At 34.8% G+C, this 27,408-nt stretch overlaps 1 protein-coding gene across 1 annotated transcript; it reads right to left on the reverse strand.

The window, feature by feature from the left end:
• Nucleotides 1–7,460: 7,460 nt before the first annotated feature.
• Nucleotides 7,461–17,252, reverse strand: LOC123551331 (arylacetamide deacetylase-like). The gene is made up of 7 exons (XM_053540854.1): nt 17,117–17,252; nt 14,371–14,536; nt 13,763–13,861; nt 12,845–12,965; nt 12,236–12,299; nt 10,967–11,088; nt 7,461–10,684 (listed from the first exon to the last, which is right to left on the reverse strand). Exons 2-7 carry the CDS (start codon nt 14,518–14,520, stop codon nt 10,011–10,013), a joined length of 1,230 nt encoding a protein of 409 aa, XP_053396829.1. The 5' UTR covers nt 14,521–14,536; nt 17,117–17,252; the 3' UTR covers nt 7,461–10,010.
• Nucleotides 17,253–27,408: the final 10,156 nt, after the last annotated feature.

Consider the following 27,408-nt stretch of genomic DNA (forward strand, 5'->3'; position numbering starts at 1 on the left):
TCTACAACAATGTATTTTTACCTAAATTATACTATGGTTAGTAGTGTTTGTATGCAATATGCTTATTTCAGTCAAGCAAATATGATATTTCGAACTTCAGTATTTGCTTAAGCATATTTCTTGTTTCTATACTTTCTTTTGTGTAAAATTCAGAATTGTTGTTTTAATATATGAAATAGTCATATACAGTTCTGATATATATCACAATAGGGCAATGATGACCCTATACTGCTCACCTGAGTTTAATTGCTTGCTTGAACAAATTTCTTTGCTAAAGCTTAAAAAACAACAAAAAAACAAGAGGGCCATGATGGCTCTATATCGCTCACCTAAGTACCATTGCTTTAACCAAAAACAAAAAGAAAAAAATTCTTACAAGGTACAGATATGTCAAAATACACCTAAAAATTGGAGGTACCATCCATGTTGTACCACAGAAAAGTGGCCTCAGTTTTTCCCTATGGGCAATAATACAAAACTTACTAAATTTATAAGCTATTTATAGTAACACAAGAACTGTCTGATGACAGCGCGCTCGATTATTCAAAGAATTGATTGAAGAATGGGGTCAAAATATTTCCATAGATTTTCAGACAAAAGTAAAAAAATAGATTAAACAAAAAAATGTTCCTGTATTTGAGGATTTTAATTAGTCTTGCACTAAATGGCAATGTATAACCATGATGACAAATATGTTAAGTTATATGTTAGGCAAAATATGGACATGTATGAAAAATTTAACAAATTTCTAAGTCCAAAAACGGCCATAATTCATTAAAATAGTTGACAGAGTTATGTAGTCTTGCCTACAGATGGAAATCATGTTGATAAACTAGTGTTAAAAGTTTCAAAGCCACAGTTCAAATAGTTTTGACAAAACGCTGACTTGTAAGAAAAACTGAACAAAATTTCAAAGTCCAAAAAGGGTCATAATTCAGTCAAAATCGTTGTCAGAGTTAGGTACTCTTGCCTACAGATGGAAATCATAATGATATAAAAGTGTTTAAAGTTTAAAAGCCATATGTCAAATAGTCTTGATAAAACATGGACATATACAAAAGAGAACCAATTTCCAAATTCAAAAAGGGCCATAATTCAGCCAAAGAAGATGACAGAGTTATGTACTCTTGCCTATTGATACAGACTATTATACTGAACAAGTTATAAAAGTTTAATAGCTATATGTTAAACACTTTACACAAAATATAAACTGGTATGAAAAACTTAACCAAGATTTCTAAGTCAAAAGGGGCCATAATTCAGCCAAAATGCTTGATGGAGTTATGTACTCTTGCCTACAACTGGACATGGTGATGATAAACAAGCGTTGAAAGTTTCAAAGCTTTATCTCAAACAACTTTGACAAAATAGAGACTGGAATGAAAAACTTAACTAAGATTTCTAAGTCAAAAAGGGACCATAATTCAACCAAAATGCTTGATGGAATTATGTACTCTTGCCTACAACTGGACATGGTGATGGTAAACAAGCGTTGAAAGTTTCAAAGCTTTATCTCAAAAGACTTTGTCAAAATGTAGACTGGTACGAAAAACTTAACCAAGATTTCTAAGTCAAAAAGGGGCCATAATTCAACCAAAATGCTTGATGGAGTTATGTACTCTTGCCTACAATTGGACATGGTGATGGTAAACAAGTGTTGAAAATTTCAAAGCTTTATCTCAAAAGACTTTGTCAAAATATGAACTAGTACGAAAAACTTAACCAAGATTTCTAAGTCAAAAAGGGACCATAATTCAGTCAAAATGCTTGACAGAGTTATGTACTCTTGCACATAACTGGACATGGTGATGGTAAACAAGTGTTGAAACTTTCAAAGCTTTATCTCTAAAGGTTTGTCAAAATGTGGACTGGTACGAAAAACTTAACCAGGGTGTGACGCCGACGCCGTGTGAGTAGGATAGCTCTACTTATTCTTCGAATAGTCGAGCTAATAAAAGGGAAGTAATAAAAAAAAATATTGTAAGCGAACAAAAGAAGGATGTGGCAAATAAAAACAAGAGCATCAAGGGGTTCAGGAGTTACAGAGCTGAAGGGAAATTGCTAACCAACACACAGACAGACAGACGGACAGGGAGACGATAACATAATACCAGTGATATAGGAGACGTAGCACAGATCAAAGATTCTGACAAATCAAGGGTCATGACTCTGATAAAAATTATTTATTAGAACATGAAGAAATTATGCACAACTTTGCTCCACACTAATCACTTGCGAGATTTGGTGAAATTCAGCCTAATTGTTTACAGCAAGTAGTACAAACAAGATAAAATATAACAAATCAATAGAACTTCACTGAAAAGCACTGAAGCTGAGCATACCAATAATATGCATAACAAGACTATAAGGATCTTACATGCCTGCCTATGTAAGACAGGTTTTTCTCTACCACGAGGGATAGTGTTAATGAAAAACCAAGCATTATCCAAGCTGTCCCCGAGGATAGGGAAACAGCAGTCTTACACATGCAGACATGTTAGATAATTTTTCTTGCCTATCACGTTACAATTAGATCACGGAGGCAAAAAGATCTGTGTTTTCCTGACAAAGTTTATATAGTTTATGATGTCATAATAGTTACAGTACTATGTGATGTCACCTAAGTGCACAATACTTTAGACAAGGTTTTTCCCTAGGGAAAGACAGGAATATCTAGAGGACATCCAAGCCAAGTTTCATCATCTGCCTGCCACCAAATGATTTAAGAGATGTAGGTTAAAAAAAGTATGGACGGGCGGACAGACATGCAATGAGTGATAACAATTACTCACCCCTGAGCACTTTGTGATCAGGTTGAGCTACAAAAAAAGGAAAATTTCCTGTCACTACTCCCTTAACATAAAAGTGCAAGCTTTTGATAATGACATTTTCTTATTCATTTTAAACATTTTTATTTCGCTTTCAAACAATAAATCCCACATGTAAACAAGGCGCAGTAATCAATTGTGTATAAACAAGAACAACAACATAAATTTAAACTTTAAAGGCGTACCAAATTTAATATATCACCTGTAACGTTAGGGTATTTTTATGAAATGATTTTTAGTACATGAAGATAAAAAATTAAATTACGATTCTAACATCAGCTTGATCTGGGAGGTTGTATTAGGCCTTTGGCGATTTTACCACAGCGGGTCAGACTTTGGGCTTGCAGGCCTCGTGTGTTCCAGGTCTGGCAAAATGCACTCCAAGCCAAATACCACATCCAAGATCTAACTACTTTTATAATTACCCTATTATACAGGTGACATACAACTTAAAATATTCATTAACAATTAAAAGTCCAGTCTTGTCTGCTTTGTTCCAGCCCTTGTTCATATAGCTATAAACATAAGGTTTATGGACCCCATCTCCAACAATGTGTCTTTCAACTTGCTCCTTTCACATGGCAGAAATCTCATATTTAAGGAGGTACATCAGGAGGTACATCTTATCTAGAAAGGGTTTTCCTATGTAATAAAATAGTATATTATCATTAAATTTATTTCTGGTATGTATTTTCACTTGCAAAATTTCCTTTTTGTTTTGTTGTTGTTTAAATACAATTCAATTTTGCCACAGTATTTCAGCTATGTAATGGTGTTCAGTTAATCTATTAAGTGTTCCTATATTTAATGTCATTCTTTGACAGTAACTATTTACAGTAACAATACTGACAAGTCACCATTGTAAATGGGAAAGAAATGGAGGATAAAAGACATTAGACATGTTATTCTCTCAAACTGTTTAAGAGAATGAAACTGAAGCTGAAAACATTTCAGTTACAGTTTTAAGAGAATAGATGCATATAGCCAAGGGATTAAACTTGTAGCGTTTTGATTCATAGTCTAGCGCTCTATCTTCTGAGCTAGAAATATAAAGTATCAGATGTTAAATTTTCAAACCACTGAAGCCATCACTTGGTCAAATCAAACTGACCACATTCAAAAGCCTGTGAATGAAGTTAACTATGAGGTTTCAATACTTTTTGTCAGCATGATCATAAAAATTCTATTTAATGTTCTTCCCATTAACTTAAAAATTTAAATCTAGCATGGTTTGGTATTATAATTTCACATCTACAGGAAACATTTAAAGTAAGTTGATCCATACATACTATATATACTTTAAATAACCAGCCTTGACTGTCAGTGCAAGTATTGCCTTCAGTTCCACCAGTGTTGTACATCATTGGTGAATGATCTGAATGGATTATCCACATTAAATCACTAAATGGCATCTTTTGAGTCAGCTCACTGCTAAACCCTGGCTACCATATGTGCTGAGGATCTCTATCAGCATGCTGTGACCGAATATAAACAAAATAAAAATATTAACAGTTTGTATGAAAATTGTCTTGTAACAAGCCTTGGGGTTATAATATCTACTTAATAAATTCCATTTATAAGCAGCAATATCAATCTTTAAATTACATTAATGTTTTGGTACTAAGGAAAATCAAAATATCAAATGAATGCAAACAATGCCAGAAATCAGCATGTCAGCTTTTTTTGTAAAAGATTGTCTAGGAGTATGGAATTCCTTTTTCCATGTATTTTGGGTTATTTTTATCTTTCATTTTGTTGCAAATGAAATATCAAATAATACTGAATCAGTGTTCATCTAACACTTCAATCTACATTTGTAAATTGTTCACAGATACCAGCTTTTGCTCGATAGTTTACATTTTCTTTCCAAATGTAAATAACCGAGTAACACAAAATAAATATAGAGTTCCATGTTGATTCACTTATTGTAGTATAAATCATTGATAAAAGATGAACAAGTGCAACAAACCTGTCAGTGAGTTATGTATTTGAAATAACTTGACCATGTTGACAAAAAAAAAAAGAAGAATTAAATCCGTTTTTAAAACAAAGATATAAAAAGGCATAATTATGCAATCCACTTGTACTGTTATTTCGCCTGAGGAACAGTTTGTTTCATACATGTAAAATGATGTAATCAGTTACCAAAACACAAGTAGAAGGAATTGTTTGTGAAATCTTCATTTAATTTTGTTTCTCGTAATGGTCAACAAATGTGTGGAAAACATATACCATGATCTTCCTGTCCAAAATATTAAAGAAAAGGACTTGTCAAAACATAATAAAATATCATATTTGTTTACTCTATTTGTGTCAGTTCATTTGGTATCTCTTGGTTATGAACCTTTCCAAAGAAATTGCAAGGAAGTGGCTTGGGGCCCGGTAACGAATATACATGTAATATTACGTACTGTATTTCTAATGTATAAGGTAATTGCTGGGGAAAGTTAATATGAGCCTCGCCATGAGAAAACCAACATAGTGGCTTTGCGACCAGCATGGATCCAGACAAGCCTGCGCATCCACGCATTCTCGTCAGGATCCATGCTGTTCACTTTCAAAGCCTATTGCAATTAGAGAAACCATTAGCGAACAGCATGGATCCTTGTCAGACTGCGCAGATGCATGCTGGTCGCAAATGCATTATGTTGGTTTCCTCATGGCGCGGCTCAATTATTAGTTATCATAAAGATGGCGTTTTTTTTTGTAAATATTTTATTTATAATTAATCTTGCATGGGTTTTATGCATATCTATTGAATATGAAATTTTAACAACGATTTCCAGTAGTCATGTTATTTATTTACCCATGCAGTAAAACGAATTCAACAATTCATGACTTGATTACTAAAGAAAACGTTCAGATAAATATTTGAACTCGTCAGTCCTGAGAAAAACATGAATTACAGTGTACAAATTGCTCGGATTGAAGAATTATAAATCTGTAAGAGTCTACTTTTTAAAGACTAAAGTTGTTTCCTGTCACATTCAATGCATATAAATTGATGAGAAAAATACGAGAGCAAACATTTGAAATCATCTCCTGGTTTTAAAGATAAAATATAGTATCCTCTACAACTGGCACCGGATTCTATTAACCAAATACTGCAGTAACCAAAGTCATAGAGTAAGTAACCTTGGTAACCAAAGGAATATAATGGGTTGTAAACGGACACTTGTGCACTGACACTAGTAACCAAAGCAATATAGTAAGTAACCCCAGTACCTGAATGCATAAAGTAGGTTACAAATGGACACAGTTGTGCAGCGGTGCACATTTTGGGCATATATGGATTTTATAGGCTAGGTACCGATCCATACCCCTAGACACTTTTTTTTTGTAATTTTCTCCTCTACTGGAATTATTCATTTGTCTCACCCGATCAAAATTTTTCTTCCCCGAGCTAGATCTTAACAATATCCCGAGAGTCTGTAGTAAACTAATGTAGACACACTGCTGATTCTTGCACCATTGTTGCATATATATCCGGTTAATGGTACAGTTACCTGTATTCACAGTTGTCCAACTAATAAATAATTCTGTATTCAGCCATCACTTCTGCACATAGATGAATATGCCGGTTACATGAATGACACATCATGCAGCCAACTAATCTTAATTAAATCTGATTTCCCTCCGGAATTGAACATCATAAAAATATTTCCGCTTTTTTCAAAGTTTGGTTGCTTCCCTTGTTAAATATGACTAAAGTCTATAAGAAAGAAAAATTAACACAGAAATGTCAAAAGTTACCGATCAACCACCGACTCCCAGACACTCCATTAAGCGCTATTGGTAACAAAAGGAGCATGTTTCCCCTTCATTATTGGGAGAAAGATCTTTACAGCCTCTGTAGGAACAAGGTAGTTAGAGTCCGACCTGTTCTGTAGCTTTCCTGCGGCGCTTCCCTTATTTTGTCGCAGACGAATGACATATTGCGGCAAACAGCGCGTGCGCTATATTTTTTAACTTCAATTCGAAAGTACAAATTGGTCCTAAGTCAAAAGTTAGGACTAAGTCTGTGACTAAAGATAAGATTGTTTATTGAAACGGTCTTAAGTGCAATCCTATTCCATCCTAATTTTGGTCGTAGGTCCTAGGACTTAGGACTAACTTAAGATTCTCCATGAAACGCGGACCAGAATTCTAACTCAAACATTGAAAAATTAAGGTCGAATCCTGCGGGTCTGTTTTGAATTTTGCTCACTTCATTCAAAAATAACTTTGGGCAGAAGTAAAACCTACCTACATTTCTTCCACAATATGTAATCTAAAGAATGAAGGCAAAATAGAGAACTTTTACCGCATGTAACTCAGTATTTTTAAAGATGTCTAACTCTACACTTTCAGTTTCAGAGGTAAATTCACTTTGAACAGCAAGAAATCGCTTATCAAATGATTTTTTTCCACTTTTGTACAATAAATCAATAACAAGTCTTGAAAGAAATAAAAACTTACAAGAAAAAAAGGAAAATAAGGAAAAAAAATGTGATCCCATTGGGGCTTGAACCTACGCCCCCCTGAAAATTGCAGCCAAAGTAGGTTTATGGTAGAAATTGAATACTCTTCAAAAAGGAGGTACTCTATTATGGGCCTAATACCTTAATTGAATGAAATTCTAAATGATATCTAGGCATTTCATACCTTCTGCCTTTATTTATGCAAACTATATCATTTTATGAGGATACAAACAGTATATAATTTACAGGATGAAATTAAAGCAACAATCACTTCAGTTTCTTCAAGATACTTGAAACACTTTCTAAAGTCTTCTAACGTATGAAAAATGTCATAAGATCAAATACAAAAGTGAAGAAGCAGTGTCTAATTTTGAATATTTCTTAAAAAGATTTTGCAAGCAATATTTGACAACACTGTAATTTATAAATCTGAGGACAAGTATAACATGAGACCTCCCCATAACATTCTACATGCATTTCTGTGGTACCTGACACTTTCGACATTCAGAAAATTAATGAGAAATTATGATAATTAATAAGCTAGGAGATCTTTATGTCGTAAAACCTTTTGTTGAATTGCTGTTTATAATAGGATTTGGGTCATTTGTGGCTGATTTGGTTTGATAATGTTGATAGCTGTATTCCAGCATCACACATTATGTTATATACAGTAGTTAAAGGGAACCAGATATTTGATAGAGCAAGTACTCGTTGTAAAATACTATGTAAAAATCTGAAACAGGTTCTATAAATAGCACGCCTGCTGAGGTATAAATAGGTAGATGGATGACAAAGAGGGCATTCGGTATCCAGCGGTTGAAGAAGATACATCGAGGATTCAACAAATAATTTATCCCAGTACCTTGATAAGGAGGTTATTGCAACTACCCTGTCAGGGCGGATAAATTGTTAAAAGAAGACTTTGGAAGTTCATAGACTAAAGAAGAGTTGCAGAATTTCAATAAGGTTTCGAGCTATAGGGCCAGCGCATAGGAGTTTTACCTTAAAGGTAACTGAATGCTATAGACGATAGCAAATATAGGCTGAGCATCAGAAAGCTGAGACAGAGACCCAGAGTTTAATAATCTACTGAGACAGTAAGAGAGTTCCATCTTATAGACGGTTCAGCATTATTGGCGAAGTACAGCCAAGGCATCGGGAATATATGAAGGATAGTATATAGGCGCTGAGCACTCCAGGAGTCGGGGCATTTACATAGAGTTGTAACTTCAATTAAGAGGACAAAGGCCGAGCATCTATGCGATAGGACTTGTATGTTGTTGATTCAAAGACATTGTCTGACGGGAACTTCAACAAAATGACCAGTCAAATATAGAATCTCCAGCCTATAGGAGTTTGAGTTAATTGAAAATTGTTAGTTTGAAACATTTAGTGATTTGCCTGAACCCTGAAATTGTCTATCTCATAATTAAAATCATTTACGAATCATTGGTACACGAATCATTTAGGCAAGGTAGCCAGAGGAAAATTCTATATATGAGATACATGTATTTGGTCTCACTAGCTATACGTTTTAACAAAGGACATACTACATCGTTTGTCCACTAGTCTAAGACATAGTCACCTTAGCGATAGGACCCATTTCATTGTTCAAGATACTAAAGGCGTAGGCACTTCCCTGGGTCATATAACACGTATCCTGACAATATTAAAAACTGGTTAACATAATTATAAAAATGAAAAAGTTAAAAAGATGTAGATGAAACATATATATCTCGTAATTTGACAGAAGTTTGAAGTTCACTTTTACTTTTATCAGATGATGTATTTGAAGTTGACGTGTAACGTGTTGTTTACCTTAATAAGATTGATGGACTTCATAAGAGATAGGAGTGGAATGGAATGATAGTATAATAAAATAATAACTTACCAACTAACTTACAAGTACAGTTTTCAAATGGTCCTGTATTGACTTCCTTAAAATGCTAAATATTTTAAGATTAATGTGAAAATGTGTGCATATAACATGATATTAAAATGGAATGTTGACACATTTACATATTGTATAGCTTCTTATGGTAGAAGGAAGAAAAGCAATAACAGATTGTCTGATAGTCTATAATAAGCTGTCTGCACTAATAAATTTGATGAATTAATTGACATGCAACATTTTATTTTGATCATAGTTACCTTTGTACTTTCCAGGAATATTAATTTAACCTTTCTGTAAACTATTAATAATAATAATAATAATTATAATAAACAAACATATGATCCTCAAATTTTAAACGCGAAGATTTTAAAATCCAAGCTTCAATACCTATAAGTAACATATATAGTAAAATTAAAACATAGTTTATGCTAACCAATCCAAAATGACATAAAAATAAAGTTTTAAGAGCATGTTGAATTTACAAAAAGAAAAAGAAACAAAAAAAAAACTTCTGGTCTGGCACTTTCGGAAGTAAACCGCAACAAAGATAAAAATTAAAAATATAAATAATTCACGCGCTTAAATCATAGCTATTACTGTTACAAAATCAGATTTTCCTGATTATCTCTCAATGATGTATTCAAATGTACATGTATAATATGTATTTGTAGTATTCATTTTTAATGAACAATGTTACATTTTTATATGAGCACATGCATTTTGATGATTTTACTATGATGATTTAGTCATATAATTCCATATAGTTTATTTTTCTACAACTGCAAATTCTTTAAGTAGTTAATAAAAGTATAGAGATAGATCTTACACTCATATTTTCAGTGTCTCATTCAAAAACTTAGCAAAACGTATGTTTTCTTGTCGTATACTCTTATCCAGTGAAACAAAGTTAAGATAACAATGCTCCTCTGTAGACATAAACCTTTTGGTAACTTTTACCCCGACTCGTTCAAGTCGTTCGGCTGCAATTAGACCATCATCTCTTAGAACATCGAATTCTACGTTAAATATGTAGGTGGGAGGAAGAAGTCGAAGGTCATCATCGGAAGCCATTAAAGGGGCAAACAGTGGATCTGTAATTTTCTCTATTATTTCATTTGGTACTTTAATCTCATTGTTGTTTTCATCATTTGTCTTTTCCGATGTTTTATCCTGATTCTCGTTTCTTATACTGGTTGGCAAAAGGTCTTTGCTGACATATGTTGCGTATATTGTGTTTTTTAGTTCAGTGTTTACATGTTTATTGTTGTAAAGCATATCGTAATACTCCAGGTGACCAAACCCATAGAGAAGCCAGTAGAAAATCATTGCTTGCTTTGTTAGCAATCCGGGTCCAGTCTCGTACTTCTTGTAACAGGGCAGGTCGAAGTCAAATGCTTGAAGGGCTGGATAGTCTAAGGACATGAATTTAAGACTTGGTAAGTCCTTTTCTTTTGAAAGTTTGAGGGCAACAGCCATAGCCAAATTTCCACCAGCACTGTCGCCTGAATGAAACGAAAACTTGGTTACATGTATATAGGAAATGAATGGAATAATGTTCTACATAATCATGCAAATATCAACAGGTTTTTGCAACTTACAGACTCGGTCAAACAAAGTAAAACGTGTCTCTTCATATATCGTTTCTGAACATATATGAAACATTAGCTCCATAAAGGAGCTATTGGTTTCTTCAGTTAGTGTAAAAGCAAAATATTTACGTATGCGAGTATTCAAATGGTCTTGTTTGACCTTTCATTGTTTTGAATTACGTGATCTGAATATACCTTTAATGCCGACCAGATTTTCATCTACTCCGTAGTCTCTTGCATGTCTGAGAAAGTATCTGGTCGCAGTCAAGCAGTCTTCCAGAGGAATAGGGTAAAGATGTTCCGGGGCAAGCCTGTAACTGCAAGAAATATAATAATGTTTCAAATTCAATTCTACTTTAATTTTATTCATAAACAATATAAAAATAATTATAAAAATACAATGAATGACTAAAACCATATGAACAAAATAAACATTACAATTAGACCCTTTTGCAAATGAAATATGCAGGATAAGTAAATGTTCCACTGCTGGCGGCAACTGACTTTGTCTTTGCGACCAGTGCAAACCAAGATCAGCCCGCACATCATGGTCTGCACTGTCCATTATTCGGTCAGTCAATTTTCAGCGAACACCCCTTCGAATACTAAATGGTACTGCCCAAACTGAATGATAGACCAGTCCGTTTTAGAAATTTGGCAAAAAGGTTGGTGAATACTGCACACTTCCTTTATGTACAAGAGATTAATTATCCCATTATGGTCCTGAATACATGAGATAGTCTAAGTATTAGTACCTAATTCATCTCCATTAGAATCTGTACACATTACAACTTATTTTTCTCTGGCTTAACTGCTATCTTGGTGCGGCTAGGAAAGTAACGTATTTATAAAATCTAGTATCTATTAAGAATTTCAATATTTGAAATGTTTGTTTGTTTGTTTTTCGTAAGTTATCAGAAGTTTAGTCTACCTTGGTGTAATTCTAAAAATCTCGATGTAAAAGCTTTATAAAAGTCTTACGTTTTGTCTCCCCCATCCGGTACCCCGAGGAGTTAACAGTCATGAAATTATCACGTTTTCCATTCCACTTGAGTGGTTTACATGTTTTTCTTCCACTTGAGTGGTTTACATTTATAAAATTCTTACACTAACGAAGAAGACAATATCGTTCATTAAATCTATATGAGCCGTGCCATGAGAAAACCAACATAGTGGCTTTGCGACTAGCATGGGTCCGCGCAGTCTGGTCAGGATCCATGCTGTTCGCTTTTAAAGCCTATTGTCATTAGAGAAACCGTAAGCGTAAAGCATGGATCCTGACCAGAATGCGCGGATGCGCAGGCTGGTCTGGATCCATGCTGGTCGCAAAGCCACTATGTTGGTTTTCTCATACCGCGGCTTATATGGGCATGAACTAATGACACTAGAGGCTATATTAGAAATTATTGGGAAAAATACAGAAATCTTTTGAAAGTGTTTTACTATAATTCTGTCCATACTTACTTTACGGAGACAAGAACGCTTCCAGTTTCTTCAACGACCTCCTCGGATAAAGCGGCATACATATCTGAAATTGACTGTGTACACGTACGTCATGTGACACTATATAGTTGAGTAAAACATAGATTAGTATTTACTTAGACTATTTATATATGCCTAAGAAAGGTAATATGCTAACAAATGACGATAGTGCTGGCAAACTATTTTACAGGTACTTTTAAAATGGGGTGGGGACAGGTAGAGTGGGCGGCGTTGGGTGTAGGGATTTATGCCACTGACCGTTCTAAGACGATGCCACATTGTTTTTCTTTGATTTCTCACTGTCTTCATGTATGGGAATTGTGCACATAGCAAACATTGATGCATTTTTGTTTTAAGGCGGATGTTACTTTCGAACCTAGTCCAACTCGTGACGTAATTATCACTTTCATATCATTTCAGTCTGATATTGCGGACGGACAGTCAGGGGAGGTAACTAGAGTCACGGATTGGGACTATTTCGAACCGTGCCGTTGTGTTTCAATGTGCTTACTGCTAGATAGATTATGAATATTTGTAACCTGTGCAAAGACTGGAGTCATGAAATGCAACTTTATTTAGCTTTATTCAAACCTGGCGACATAAAGACCCATCCACCACCATGGTAATGAACTATTCCGGGACGGAGGTTATCCATATGTCCAGCTGGCTTGAATACAATCACCTCTACACCATCCATTGTCGTTGTATATCTCTACCGATGAAAAAGCAGCAGTTGTATGGTCTTGTATTCATCATAATGTAACTATGAAAATGTAACATTGGAAAATACATCTGTATTGACTGGGAATTGAACACGTGATCGGGAATCGAGCCGGGGACCTCTCATACTTAAAGGGACAATCTACCACGTTGCTACAAAAGCTAGCTCATATAGCAAGGCAGTATCAGTACACCTTATACTCTACCAAACTACATACATCTCCTTTTAGTAATTTAGAATTAGCCCTCAAATTCTTGGAATTTGAAAATCTATTGAACGTTCAATGGTGTCAATTCATACGTAGTCGTCAGTTATGTTATTTACGTTGGGCACCAATATAATTGACTGGAAATACTTCAGTCCTGAAGGAATCGAACCCGGGACCACTCACACTTCAGTCGGACACTTCGCTATAAAAATAGCTCATATAGCAAGATAGAATAAGTGCACCCTTATACCCTACCCAACCACAGAAGCATTAACTTTTAACTGAGTTTAAACATAATCTTTCGATTCAGGTTTGAACTAGTTTAGAAACCCTAAAAATCGTTTTCTCATAGTTTTAATATAGAACCATGTATTATATTATATCCACCTACATTTTGTATCTTGCTCCTCTACAAAGCAAAAACAAATGAAATTTGCATTGTGATTACGAAGTCTTTACGTTGAGATAATAGAAAGTAAACAAAACGAAAAAGAATAGTGTTATATTGCGTCTGAAAAACAATATTATGACGTTTAGTTAAAATATTTTCTTGTTATTTTTCAGTTCTGTGTATATTTACCTCGACGTTAGGCGATTTTTTGTCCATAAAAGTTATGATGTTCAACATTGATCTCGTACTGTTAAGCGGCGAAAATCCAAAATATCCACCAATATAACTCTGAAAGAAGACCAAATATTGTTTCAAGGTTACCTTAACTCAGAAAACTTCAAAAATCTGTTTATTACATTTGAAATAAATTACAGGATAGCAAGTATGCATTTTGGTGTATTGTACGTTTTATTTGCACGAATGTTTTTTTTTTTATTCTCAAGTCACTTATTTGGCTATGTATAAAAATATCTCAAGCTATGAAAAAATAATTTATTACAGTTCACTTTTCAAGTCATTCAATAAGACATTAACATGCTAAAGTTCTGTCTCAGATTCGATCGTAAAGTAGGAGAGTTTCACTTGTTAAAAATAAAGCATACTTGTTGCGACTGAATCAGAAATTGAGCTAAATAAAGATTTTTAATCTTGGTTGAAGGCTTCAAGGTAATATTATTAAGTCCAATCTTAGTATGTATCAATTTCAACATAAAACGGCCTTCAACATTAGTATTAAGACCACAGGGCTAGTACACATTATAGTGACAATTTACAATATGTTTGAGTTAAAGATTTACCAAAACACCGATGAATTTGAAGGCAAGTCCATTGAAAGTCTTCAACCCTCGGTTGCTGGCAGTTTCAGGATAGACTGGTCGTGCATAGAAAGCTGCAAGTGCTACTATGACTCCTATACTCAACAGTGCTTTGTAGATGAATAGCGCCATCTCTGTACTGGGAAATCTAAAAGACATAAAATCAGTCTTATGTTAGAAAGTGATGTTTATTCTCTGTTAAAAAAAGCTCGCGCTTTGCGCTATTTAATTTGCTGTTATGTTATAGTCATAACATTGCAATGGTACAATTTTTGAGCGATAAATAACAATAACAGTCAGTTGTACAAGTTACTTTTTGATTTGAATTAAAGTCCAAAACGTTTCTACTTATTACTCGAAGGAGTACATTAAGACAGCAGAAACATGTACATTTGTCAGGTGCATTCTTTCATTTTACACGTTTACTGTCGTAGGGAACAAAAATGCACCATAGAGCAGTTTCAAACCATTTCAATACGTTCTGTATGCAGTTATTGCAAAAGTTTTTACCTGCCTAATGCAGGAACATATCCAGGATGGTAAACTCACGTGACTCTTCGGTATCTTACACATGGGGAAATCGCTAAATTCAGGTAACATGTTTTGCTTATAATTTCGTTATTACTTGACAGACTTTTATAACATATCAAGAGCTGTCGGAGGACAGCAACGCTCGACTATTCAACAGCCTTGTCAATTGAATGAATACAAAAGTCGAAAAAGGGGCATAATTTTGTAATGGGAAACAGGGTTACGGAACCTGCATAGTGTTAATCGGCTCATGACAGTGGACAAGTGTGTGAATTTTCAATCCGTTCTCATTAGTGGATACTGAGATACCAGCTTACATACAAAAACTTAACCTAAAAACTGCTAAATCGAAAAAGGGGCATAATTTTGAAAAATGCAAAGTAGACTTATGGGACCTGCACAGGGCATGTCAGATCATGACAGTGAACATGTGTGTGAAGTTTCAATCCATTCCCATTAGTGGATACTGAGATACCAGCTTACATACAAAAACTTAACCAAAAACTTCTAAGTGAAAAGGGGGCACAATTTTGAAAAATGCAAAGACGACTTATTGGACCTGAACATTGCATGTCAGATCATGACATTGAACAAGCATGTGAAGTTTCAATCCATTCCCATTAGCGGATACTGAGATACCAGCTTACATACAAAAACTTAACCCAAAACTTCTAAGTGAAAAGGGGGCATAATTTTGAAAAATGCAAAGTAGACTTATGGGACCTGAACATTGCATGTCAGATCATGACAGTGAACAAGTGTGTGAAGTTTCAATCCATTCCCATTAGCGGATACTGAGATACCAGCTTACATACAACATTTGGTCAGTGAAAAACAATTTGACGAAGTGTTTGATAAGAAGTATCAAGGATGTCTGGAAGACGCTTTGTGGCAAGAAAAGCCCCCATTTTCCTCTCTCCGATGCTTTTTAGCTCGACTATTCAGAGAATAGTAGAGTTATTGGACTCGCCCATGCGTCGGCGTCCGCGTCGGCGTCCCGATTTGGCTAAGTTTTTGTATGTAAGTTGGTATCTCAGTAACCACTTGAACGTGGGAATGGATTGAAACTTCACACACTTATTCACTGTGATAAACTGACTTACATTGCACAGGTTCCATAACTCTATTTTGCTTTTTTTATACAAAATTATGCCCCTTTTTCGACTTGGAAATTTTTGGTTAAGGTTTAAAGCTGGTATCTCAGTACACACTAATGGGAATGGATTGAAACTTCACACACTTGTTCACTGTCATCATCTGACGTGCACTAAGCAGGTTTCACAACTTTTCAAAATTATACCCGTACAAACAAGAATGTGGACGAAGCAAAGATAAAGTCTGTCAGACATTTTGTGACGAAGAAAGCACTCTTTTTTTCTGTCTCGGACTCTTTTTATTTCATTATAAATCAATTAAGTAACGAAGAAAATACAAACAAAATGTTACACGAATCGAGCGATTATTTAACTGTACGATTACGAAAATTCAAGTAGGTTGGCCACCCTTTAACTACACTATTCTGTGGTACATTTATAACGACATTTTAATGATTTGGTTTAACCGTCTCTTTCACATTAGAAGATATTACATGAGTGTCTTATCATACCAGTTGAATAAGATAATATTATGCGAGGCTCTGCCGAGCATTTTATCAGTTTTAATCAGAACACTAATGTAATATCTTTATCACATGTAAGCGTTTCCTGCAGAAACAACCAAATTTCTTCTTTCTTTACCTGAAAGAACAATCCACCCGTCATCAAACTATATTACGAGCTGTTATTACCACGTACATATATTACGAACATTTTCACGCAAAGAGGCCATTTATCGCAGAGAAGTAGCTAAATTTGAAAATCCTCACTATTAGCATTCTAAAAACATAAATCAATTATAAACATAGTAATGTAAAGTATTTCATTGAAGGAACTATACCTAAAATAGGCGTAGAACGTACGAAAGTGCATGTAGTTATGAAAATTTTACGCGGGAAAAATGACCTTGATCCCGCTGCCTCCGCCGATTTTTGGTTCTGGTTACTGGCCGTCAATATGAGATTTTGCAACTAAGGGCTCACTAAAAGCATTATATATTGTCCATGTAAATGTGTAATCACGCGCGCATTCAAGTACTTGAAAATCGGTTAACAGTTTATACAAACTCACTTGAAAAGAAAGTATCTGATTTAAAATCATACCTTTTATTCCATAAAACAGCCAATGTTGCAAATTATATAATTATCACATGAATTTCATAAAATGGGTCGCCGATACGAACAAATAAATGTGTGTACAAGTCGTCAGTTCGGTACACACTTAACTGTTTAAGCTCGTCAGTTTATTAGTTTTCTCATGTATTACAATTCCACAAGATAAAGTAAATATGTTAATGCAACCGGTACGGTTTTCTGCCCAGCATAGTTAGAAGAAATAATTTCAAATAAGAAACAAGGAGTTTTGTTTTCAAAACGCAAAATCATGACGAAAAAAGTTTGGTTTTTTAGGTTTTAAGTTTATTCTAGCATAAAACTGCTGTTCCGGACCATCGGGCAACTGATCGGTATGGCAGCGCATTGTCCCCGTACCTTTTGACCAAGTCGGCTTTAATTTCTGATACGCCGATGCCAAGCAGTCCGCGTATCTTACAATACACCATCTGCTTTTCGCTTAAAGTGCAGCTACATTCAGCCATTTTTAGTCAGGATGGTATACTACATGTACATCAACTGCTAATTAAATGTGCATTTGCATGTGATTTTAGTGCCATTTCCGGTCAGTTGGACAGAAAAATCAATACTCTTTCCATTTCTGTGTCGATCCAGTTTTCATGTTTACCGCCAGGAAAATTAATTTTAGCAATTTTGTCTCTTTTTTCCGTTTTTTTTTTGTAAATGATGTCAAATTGCGCCAATCTAGCGAAAATGGCTATCCTTGATACCATTTATAAGCTTTTTTCTTTCCATACAAAATATCAAGTGAATACAGTGAATATTGTCAAGTACAGTAAGACTTGAATGAAAGTATTCCACCCCGTTGTTAAAATGTTAGGCAATAGGTGGCATATCGGCTCAGTATTTGGAACATTTATACGAAATAATATTAAAATTAAAATCCCTGAATTGATGATCGAATCACAGACCTGACAGGAAAAAAATTTTTTTTGACCATTGACCTATATGTTTGACCTTGACCTTTTGGTAAGGTGTCTTGGGGTTGTACATAACAAGTTGTCACATAAGGGGGGACATTTATACCATGAAATCCCTAGAGGGAAGGCTGAGTTATAAAGCGAACAAGGAAAAGCCGGTTAACTTTTTATTACAAACTGTGACCTAGATCTTAAAGGAAGGGGTGTGGGCTCTGCATCGTCCTATTATGGGAAACATTTGTGCCAAGTAATATAAGAATTCCTTTATGGATGGTTGACTTATAGACAGGACAGGAAATAAAACCTGTTGACCTTTAACCTCATAACCTCATGATATAAACCTTTGGGCTTAAAGCCAGTACGAAAAATGGACCTGTTTTACAGCTGTAAAACGTCTGTAAAAGACCTGTATTTTGAAATTACAACTGTAAAAGACCTGTAGGTGGAAAACTGATCAGTAATACAGTTAAAATTTTCAGGTGTAAAATATGAAGGTCTCAATTTACAGCTGTAAATATTTTACTGTTGAAAGTTACAAATGTAAAATGGTCATGTCTCAAAATTACAGCTGTAACATTTTTGGAGGGAAACATGAGTATTGTCAGCCATCTTTAATGCATTTTGGCGGGATATAACTGAAATTCACACAGACATCACATCTTGTAAAATTTTGGAATTTAAAGCAGTATAGAGTAAGTACAGATGTTTAATTATCTATTATAGTTGTAAAAGGACATGTATAAGTACATACATTAACTATTTACTCTATACTGGAAGCCGATAAGTTTAAAAGAAATAATTACAAGATTGTCATATGTTTTCATGACTGACAAAGAAAAATTTATAAACAAGATCTGCATATGTTCTACTTTGTATCCTACTCTTGAATTTTTGCTGTTGCTATACTGTAATCATACCACATATACTTTATGTACTAGATCATTTATTTTGCCATTTTCATAGTAATTGCTACCTTATCTGGATAATTGCAATTCATCCTAAAACATTTTGCACCTCTACTTTCGTCCCTTAAAATAATGCCCTCTTTTTCAATGCCTATATTTCTACAGCTGTAACTTTTGGGCATTTTTACAGCTGTAACTTTTTTCATTTTTACAGCTGTAACTTTTTTTACATGTGTAGCTCATTTGCATATTTCGAACTGTTTTACAGTCATTTGACAGCCGTAAATTGAAATCTACAGCTGTAAAATCAATATTGTTATATAAAATCTACAGGTGTAAATTTGGAATAAGCATGACTGTTATTTTGAACAAAAATACAGGTATTTTACAGCTGTAAAATTTCGTACAGGTAGGGTCTCGACGTTGCAAAGGAAACGACATCATATTATGGGGAACAGTTATGCCAATGATGAGATTGGTTGTACAACTTGTATGGCTTTAAACCACAGGTAAATATGTGTACACTTCTAACTCAGTATAAACGTTTATATATAATTTAACATGCGAACGTTATCATTGATTATTCATTTGTAAGACAGGTGTTTAAATATGTTGTTTTATCTACAGATCATTTAAGGTATTTGCATGCATTGAATAGTTTTGTATCATATTGTATATCATTTTATACAGGTAGTGTAGTTGTTATGCTTTTATCTGTAAAAAAAAACTGCTTTTTAAAACATACACTCCCGACTGTCCATCGCCGTTATAGTAGAGAACGTCAAACATTTTAAGAGGTAACAGTATACTGTAATTGAAACAGTTCTCTTTTAACTTCAGATTGCAAAATCTAAGTTTTTGGATTTGAATGTTTTGCAACATTATCAAAATAGAAAAAGTGGAAACTCCACAGGTCGTTCAACACGACAAAAACAAAAATGTTGCAGGCTTGGTTTAATTCAGCCTGTTCATGGACTGTAGTGGAAATGCATGCTGCCGTCCACGCCCTCTAGTCCCGGGTTGAGCAGAACTCAACATTAACACATGTTACAAGTATAAAAACAATTTAGGGACATACGGCAATGCACATGGAACCTTCATTCCTATGATACACTTGCATGTAATTCAATGAAAAGCGGCATAAGGTCCCCAGTTAAAATAATGGGTTTGCCCTAGACGAGAAGAAAACAATGAGCAGAACTAAATAAACTGAAATTTAGAAAGGGGATCTGAGATTACGGGGCCTGCATATCACAGGAACTGTCAAAAGACAAAATTAAAAAGTAGGCATCATATCCAAGAGGTGATTATTCAATACGTTCAAGCTGAGAAACTAAACAGTACCAGTAACACGACATAAATGTTGTGCTGAACGATTTGAGAAGATCGAAATTATAATTAAATTTGATTGTTTCCGTTAAAACATTCTGACACTTATTGGTATCCAAAAATCGAAACATGCATTTTGAAAATCAATTTCAGTGATCTTCGTGTGAATGATACGACCTCTGTTTGCAACGGTGTCATGATAGCGAAAGGCGTGTAATTAGATCTTTTGCTTTGCGAATCGAATGTTTTTAAAATGTATAACTAAATATTGCGCATACATGAGAAAAGGTCGACTTTTAGAGAAGGAAAAAACTATATACTCTTGTACAGATGTTTTTTTTTATATATATTAGAGTAACCAGTCAATGTATTTGAAGTATTAGTGTATATATGATGTATAGTAACTTACTCACAAATAAGTCAACCTTTTCTAAGTACATTTCTCTGGTCAATAATTTCAGGTCTTGTGCTGATGTGCAATCCATTCCAGACATTGTCGATAGTAAATTTCAAAATACTCCAAATGTTGCACGACATGAAAATGATAATGGAGAAAATTATGAAAACTAGACAAAGACTGATAGAAGACTTAAAGAAGTCTAAGACGGAAGCAGTAATGGCGATAAAGGACTTTCGAAAAGACATGGAAACAATTCTTGAACAATTAGAAAAGGAATCAATTAAAGAATTGGAGATGAAATATAGAGACGAAGAGTCGAAACTGCTGGAAGAGAGGAAGAAAGCAGAAACTGAATTAGATGGTCTGAAACAAGCAGTGAACGACTTAAAGAAATCAGAAGGAAACAAAGCCCAACAATTTTCCTCAATGAAAATGTCATTGAAAAGTATTGCAAAAAAGAGAAGGCGCATCTCGTTCAATGCAAACAAGTGTTGATGTTATTATAAACTTTAGCTTTGATCCTGCTATACTGGGATTTCTACAACAGTTGAAAACATTTGGATCGGTCCGATATGATTCTACCATTGCTTTAAGATCGCCACGGACAACCGTCTATTCTGTTAAAGGTATCGAGAATTTTAACATTACAGTCAAGAATGATACAGCAATGTGTTGTGTGTTAGGGTCCTGTCTTACAGAAGATGGATCACTTCTGTTAGCTGAACATAGTAATAAAAAGATTATACGTGCAGACATTGATAAAATGTCAGTTACAGATTATTGCTGTGTTCCTGCAAGACCTTTTGGCGTTTGTTGTACAAGTAAAATTAAAGCTGCAGTCTGTCTGAACAATAACACAATTCAGTTTGTCTCCCTTGGTAAGCCAATGACAATCACCCGTCAAATAAAAATGAAGCACCGTTGCTTTGGCATTGCTTATAAAGATGATAAGCTATACATAACTGACAACTACCAGTCGTCGTTATACATACACGATATGACAGGCAACCTGCTACAGACGGTAACTCAAGACAACCCCATGCAAAGCCTGTTCTCAAACCCCCGAACTGTTGCATTCAATGACGCTGATGATAAAGTGTTTGTTGCTAGTTGGCTTAAAGGTCTAGTTATAATTGATGGTCAAGGAAACCACTGTCAGACCTTCACTGATTCAGAATTAAAATCAGCGTCTAGCGTTTGTACAGATCGTAGAGGAAATCTGTTTGTGTCCGGGTACAGTTCAAATAATGTGATACAGATAGGGAGAGATGGGACGAAAATGGGAGTGATTGTGAACTCATCTAATGGGCTTTATAGTCCAGAATCAGTTTGTTTGACGCACGACGGTGCAAATTACTGTTTACCCAAGGCTATAATAACGATAATGTCAAAGTCATTGCTTTGCACTAAAGTGTGATAATATGACGATATTTTACATGTATAAGTACATCATGCTGTTTTCTAGTACTACATTTTGCTCAGTACTTGAATCTAATCAAATAATGCTTATAACAACAGGAGTTAACTTATCAAGTTATGCTTAATTCTTGATTTGTATATCAGAAAAATATGACGTAGAGGGTTTCTTAAACATTGCTCAAAGTAGCGCGGTGTTGAAATTAATTTGGCTCGATTTGATTGTTATTAAACAAAGGTGAAGGACAATTTCTGTATATTCTGCGATAAACTACGGTTGACACGCGGACCATTCTGAGAGAACATGCTGGCGTCAATTATGACTTCAAACTGAAACATGACGTCCGGTTTATTACAACTCGGATAAAGGAAGCCCAGCATAATTTTGATCAGAATATGTAAATGAACACAATGAAGATTTTCTGGTAGATTATTCTGTTATTTACCATGATTTATCATTCCAGTGCAATGATAATGAACTACTTGGGCTAACGCCCTTGTTGTTCTGAACTCTAAACCGTGATAATACAGACGATAAACCTCTCGAACGCGTTTAGATATTTGTTAGATAACGTAACTATTCAGAGAACTAAAAAGTAAAATATTTTATTGCGTTGCACGCTGTCAGCAATTAACATGCACGCTGTCAGCAATTAATATGCACAGCGTACTACATGTCATATTTTTATTGTTACTGTCAAGTGACAAACAGACGTACACTGCACCATATAATTTTTCTTTTTGTTTCTGAATGTTTCGATGGAAGAATCGTATGAGTGTTTTTGACTAAATGTTATTTTGTGGGTTAAGACGGTTATAAAAATACCTTGAGACTTCTGAGAAATTCACGAAACACAACAGGTTCTGATTTAAATTTAAAAACATTGTTGAATTCAATAAAAAAATGAATAGACATCTTGATTCGGTTTGGGTCTTTACCGTAATAAAAATGAGTTTCAGATGTAGAATTTTCTGTTTCAGTTGCCGATTTTACAGTATTTTTAAACGACGCCATTTTGCATGTGTACTTCTGCAATCTCGGGGAAAAGTGTCCGATGAATTCATTACACAAATATTGTTTATATACGAACTTTCGTTGCAAAGTATACAATGAGCATAAATATTGTCTTGAATAAAGATTTTGAGCTTCCCACGTATTTTTTGATATTTCTTTGTCAGACCCGCATGCGGAGAGCAAAGACATAGGCGTCCAATTGGATGTTCGGTGTATGTGCATTAGTGCGTGCGTCCGTCCTTAACTTTTGTCCGGACAATAACTGTGACATAAAAACAGCAATCTAGTTTATATATGGCATGAATGTCTACCTAAATGAGACGGAATGTCACGCGTGAACCCCAGGTTCCTATCTTAAAGGCCAAGGTCAAACTTGGAGATAAAATGTCATGTCAGATCTTGTCCCAGTTAATAACTTTGACATGCATAAAGGAATCTTAATATGTTTATATTTGGCAAGAATGTTAACCTCCATGACATTGGGTGTCGCACGCAAACCTCAGGTTCCTATCTCAAAGGCAAAGGTCACAATAAGGGGACAAATGTCATTTTAGAGCTAGTACGGGACATAACTTTGATAGGTATGGAGCAATCTTTTTTGGGGGCATAAAATTAATGTTCACCTTCATAAGACGGAGTGTCGCGCACAAACGTCATGTCTCAAAGTCACACTTAGGGGTCAACTGTCATTTGAGAGCATGTCCGGACTGTAACTTTGCCATGCATAGAGAAATCTTTATTATTTGAAATAAACGTTAATCTCAATGAGATGGAGTGTCGCGCGCAACTTCAAGCCCTCTACCTCAAAGGTCAAGGTCACACTTAGGGGTTAAATTTCGTTTTAGAGCTTGTCCGTGCCATAACTTGACATGCAAGGGAACGATCTTAATTTTATTTGGCAAAAATGTTTGCCTCAATGAGACGGAGTGTGTCGCGTAAACCCCATGACCTTATTTCAAAGGTCAAGGCCACACTTATAGGACAATCGTCAAATAAGATTTTAGGCCATAACTTTGACATGCATTGATCAATCCTTTATACATTTGACAGATCGCTTTTTTGGGGGTACTTACATTTTTATATAATTACTTCCCTTTGTTGTTACTATAAATAGCTTATTTTGTATTTTTGTTATTTTTGTCCGTAAGGAAAAACCGAGACCACCTTTCTGTGGTACAACATGGATGGTTTCTGAAATTTTTAGGTGCATTTTAACATATCTGTACCTGGGAAGTATTTTTTGCGGACTGAGAAATCTTTTTTTTGTGAACTTATAATTTTTAGAATTACTTCCCTTTGGCGTTTCTATAAATAGTTTATTTCGTAACTTTTTTTTTATTATTGGCCATATGGAAAAACCAACACCACTTTTCTGTGGTACAATATGGATGATACGTTAAATTTTTGTGTATTTTGACCTTGATCTCTACCTGGTAAAGATTTTTGTAGTCATAGAATTTTTTTGTGTGTGGATGATCGTTTGTGCTAAATGACTTTAGTTTAGGTCAAACTGGTATTAACTGGCTAAATTGTTAGAGTCATTCAGACGATGTGCCTACAAATAATTGGCTAGTTGTTGACCTGGCATTTTTGTTGTCTTTCATATCCAACGTCCATTTTCGTTAATTCTTCGTTTATTTAAGAGAATCTGTAGCTGGTGCCACAACTTTAATTGATAATTCTAACTGATGTCTACTATGCAGATAGAAGATATTATAACTTGTTTTTATGTTTTACAAGTATTTACGTGTGCAGACTGCAAAATTGAACTGAGGAATGAAGTTACAAATGAGTGCGATATCGGAAATGACGAATATTTTTTTCTGCGGATACGGTAGGGTTTGAAACTATACTGGTACCTCTGACATGTAAATCTGACATTTTGGGAAGGGCGTTCATACGTGTTTCACAAATATCTCCTCATTTTTAGTTCAACTGAAATATGTTCAGGGTGAGCTATTAGTATAGATGGACGATCCGGCATCAATCTTCCTTCGTCAAAATTTTCACTTAAACATCTCCTCCTCTGAAAATAATAGTAAGAATTATACCATTCCTGGTCAGAAGCATCCTGTCTTAGACCTCTTTAAAATTTATCCACTGCTTTAAGTGCCCGCCAGAGCTTAAAGTAGTTAAAAACGTTTAAAATCCTTCTGCTCATGAAACCAAACTTGGATTGTCCTTTCTCAGGTTTATTCAAATGGTAATGCTTAGATCCTTTTATAGGCCATTACAGCTATCACAGAGCTAAAAGTAGAAAACAAATACATTAAACGACTTCTCATAAAGCACTTGGTGGATCTTCACCAAGTTTGGTCTGCCACCCTGTTAGATTCATTCTCAGATTTGTTCAAATGATTCAATTTGACCCCTTTAAGCGGCCACCAAAGGTAATATTAGAAACCCATTTAAGTGACGTATTGTCCTGAACCACTTAATGGAGCTTCACCATGTCTGTAGCATTCTTGTATTGTCTTCTCTTAGTTTCCGTTGAACATCTTAGGGACCACTAGAGCTAAAAATAGAAAAACACTTTAAAGACTTTTTCTCAGGAACAACTTGATAGATCTTCAGCGTCTGTAGCATCCTTGTATTGTCCTCTCTTTCCGTTTGCTTTCCAATGGTTCCGCTTGGCGTCTATATGGACCAGGTTTTTAGGTTACATCACTTGGTGAGAAGGACATTCCTGCACGTTTCCTTAATATTGATGAGCACTACTAAATCAAATCTGAAAAGTAGATCCCTCGGAAGCACCGAAAACAAGGCAAACAGTGAAAATTGCAGACTCGGTTTGATTGAGTCTGTTCATGAGCAGTAATGGAAAATGCAACACTGCCCACGCCCCCTAGCACCGGCTTAAGCAGTATTCAATCTTAAAGCCTGAGAATGAAAGATGAAAATGTGAAAGTTGTTTTGATCTATAAACTAGTGACCTTTGATTATTTAAATTTTAAACTTGAATACATAATCATGTGCATTGTTGCACAGCATCCAACTGCTCTTAGTAAAACTCCTAATGTATAAATTTCTTAACAGTCAGAATTGCTCTTAGATAGAACATTTGATATAAGTTACAAGGGGTGTTACTTCCATTTTAACAAACTGATAAAAGGATATTTGAATTTAAAGGCAGTTATGATCACAGAAGTTGAGAGGATATCCGAATGGTACACGTACACTCTATAGTTTGAATATTGTTGTTGATTTAGTAGTGTATTGCCATTCATCTAAATTAGACTAATGGTCCTGAATATGTAAGAAGATACATGTGAAATACGAGTATAAAGGATATACGTGTTCTCATTTGTAGTGTCTCTTGATGTGCAGTTTAAAATCAATTTATGGTAAGGTAGGGCAAAACTGTTTCTTAATTGAATGAAATTCTAAATGATATCTAGATATTTTATACTCACTGCCTTTCATTTTAACAATCTGGTCTCTAGATATTTTAAAACTTACTGCCTTCATTTATACAAACTGTATCATTTTATGAGGATACATATAGTATATAATTTACAGGACGAAATTAAAGCAACAGTCATTTCAGTTCTTCAAGATATAATAAGATCAAATACAAAAGTGAAGAAGCAGTATCTATTTTTGAATATTTCTTTAAAAGATTTTGCAAGCAATATTTGACAACACTGGAATTTATAAACGTGAGGACAAGTATAACACGAGACCTCCCCATAACATTCTACATGCTCTACATGCATGCCTTTTGTACCTGACACTTTCGACATTCAGAAGTTAGAAAATATGATAATTCATAATTTCCCAGGAAGCTACGAGATCTTTATGTCATAAACACTTTCGATATAGAATTATCAACTACACTTGCTAGTTCTATTATTCAACAAGTTACTAACCAATACTACAAAAATGTGAAAACATTTGTTCACAAAAGTTTAGCCAACAGACCGATTAGCTGTCTTGTATACGCCCCCACCATCGAACAGAAAAAAAAAACACTTTGAGAAGCTATAGTCAAGTGGTCTGTCCAGGTCCAATAGCGTTTGGACTTATGATAATTTTGTAGCAAGTTTTACACATGTTCGAACTTCGATGCAGTTCTTATTTTGGTAGAAATAGAACCTTAAAATATATTTAAATTGACATCATCCAATCAGAACTTTTTGTGAATGTCTCAGCTTTCCTGTCCAATAAATAGAATATCGGCCCATTATTCTGGACCAATACATGGAATATCGAACCAGCAGATGCCCATAATTCGGTGTAAACCTGCAAATAAAACATGGCATTTTGGGGCGTATGCT

This window comes from Mercenaria mercenaria, chromosome 4 (assembly GCF_021730395.1).
Source record: "Mercenaria mercenaria strain notata chromosome 4, MADL_Memer_1, whole genome shotgun sequence".
Lineage (NCBI taxonomy): Eukaryota > Metazoa > Mollusca > Bivalvia > Venerida > Veneridae > Mercenaria > Mercenaria mercenaria.

Excerpts from the sequence above, each read along its gene's own strand:
- LOC123551331 (XM_053540854.1), bottom strand. The coding sequence starts at position 14,520 with ATGGCGCTATTCATCTACAAAGCACTGTTGAGTATAGGAGTCATAGTA. Across the intron at positions 13,862-14,370 it reads TCAAATTCATCGGTGTTTTG|AGTTATATTGGTGGATATTT; the intron begins GTAAATCTTTAA and ends GTCTTCTTTCAG. Across the intron at positions 12,300-12,844 it reads ATGGGTCTTTATGTCGCCAG|ATATGTATGCCGCTTTATCC; the intron begins GTTTGAATAAAG and ends AGTCAATTTCAG.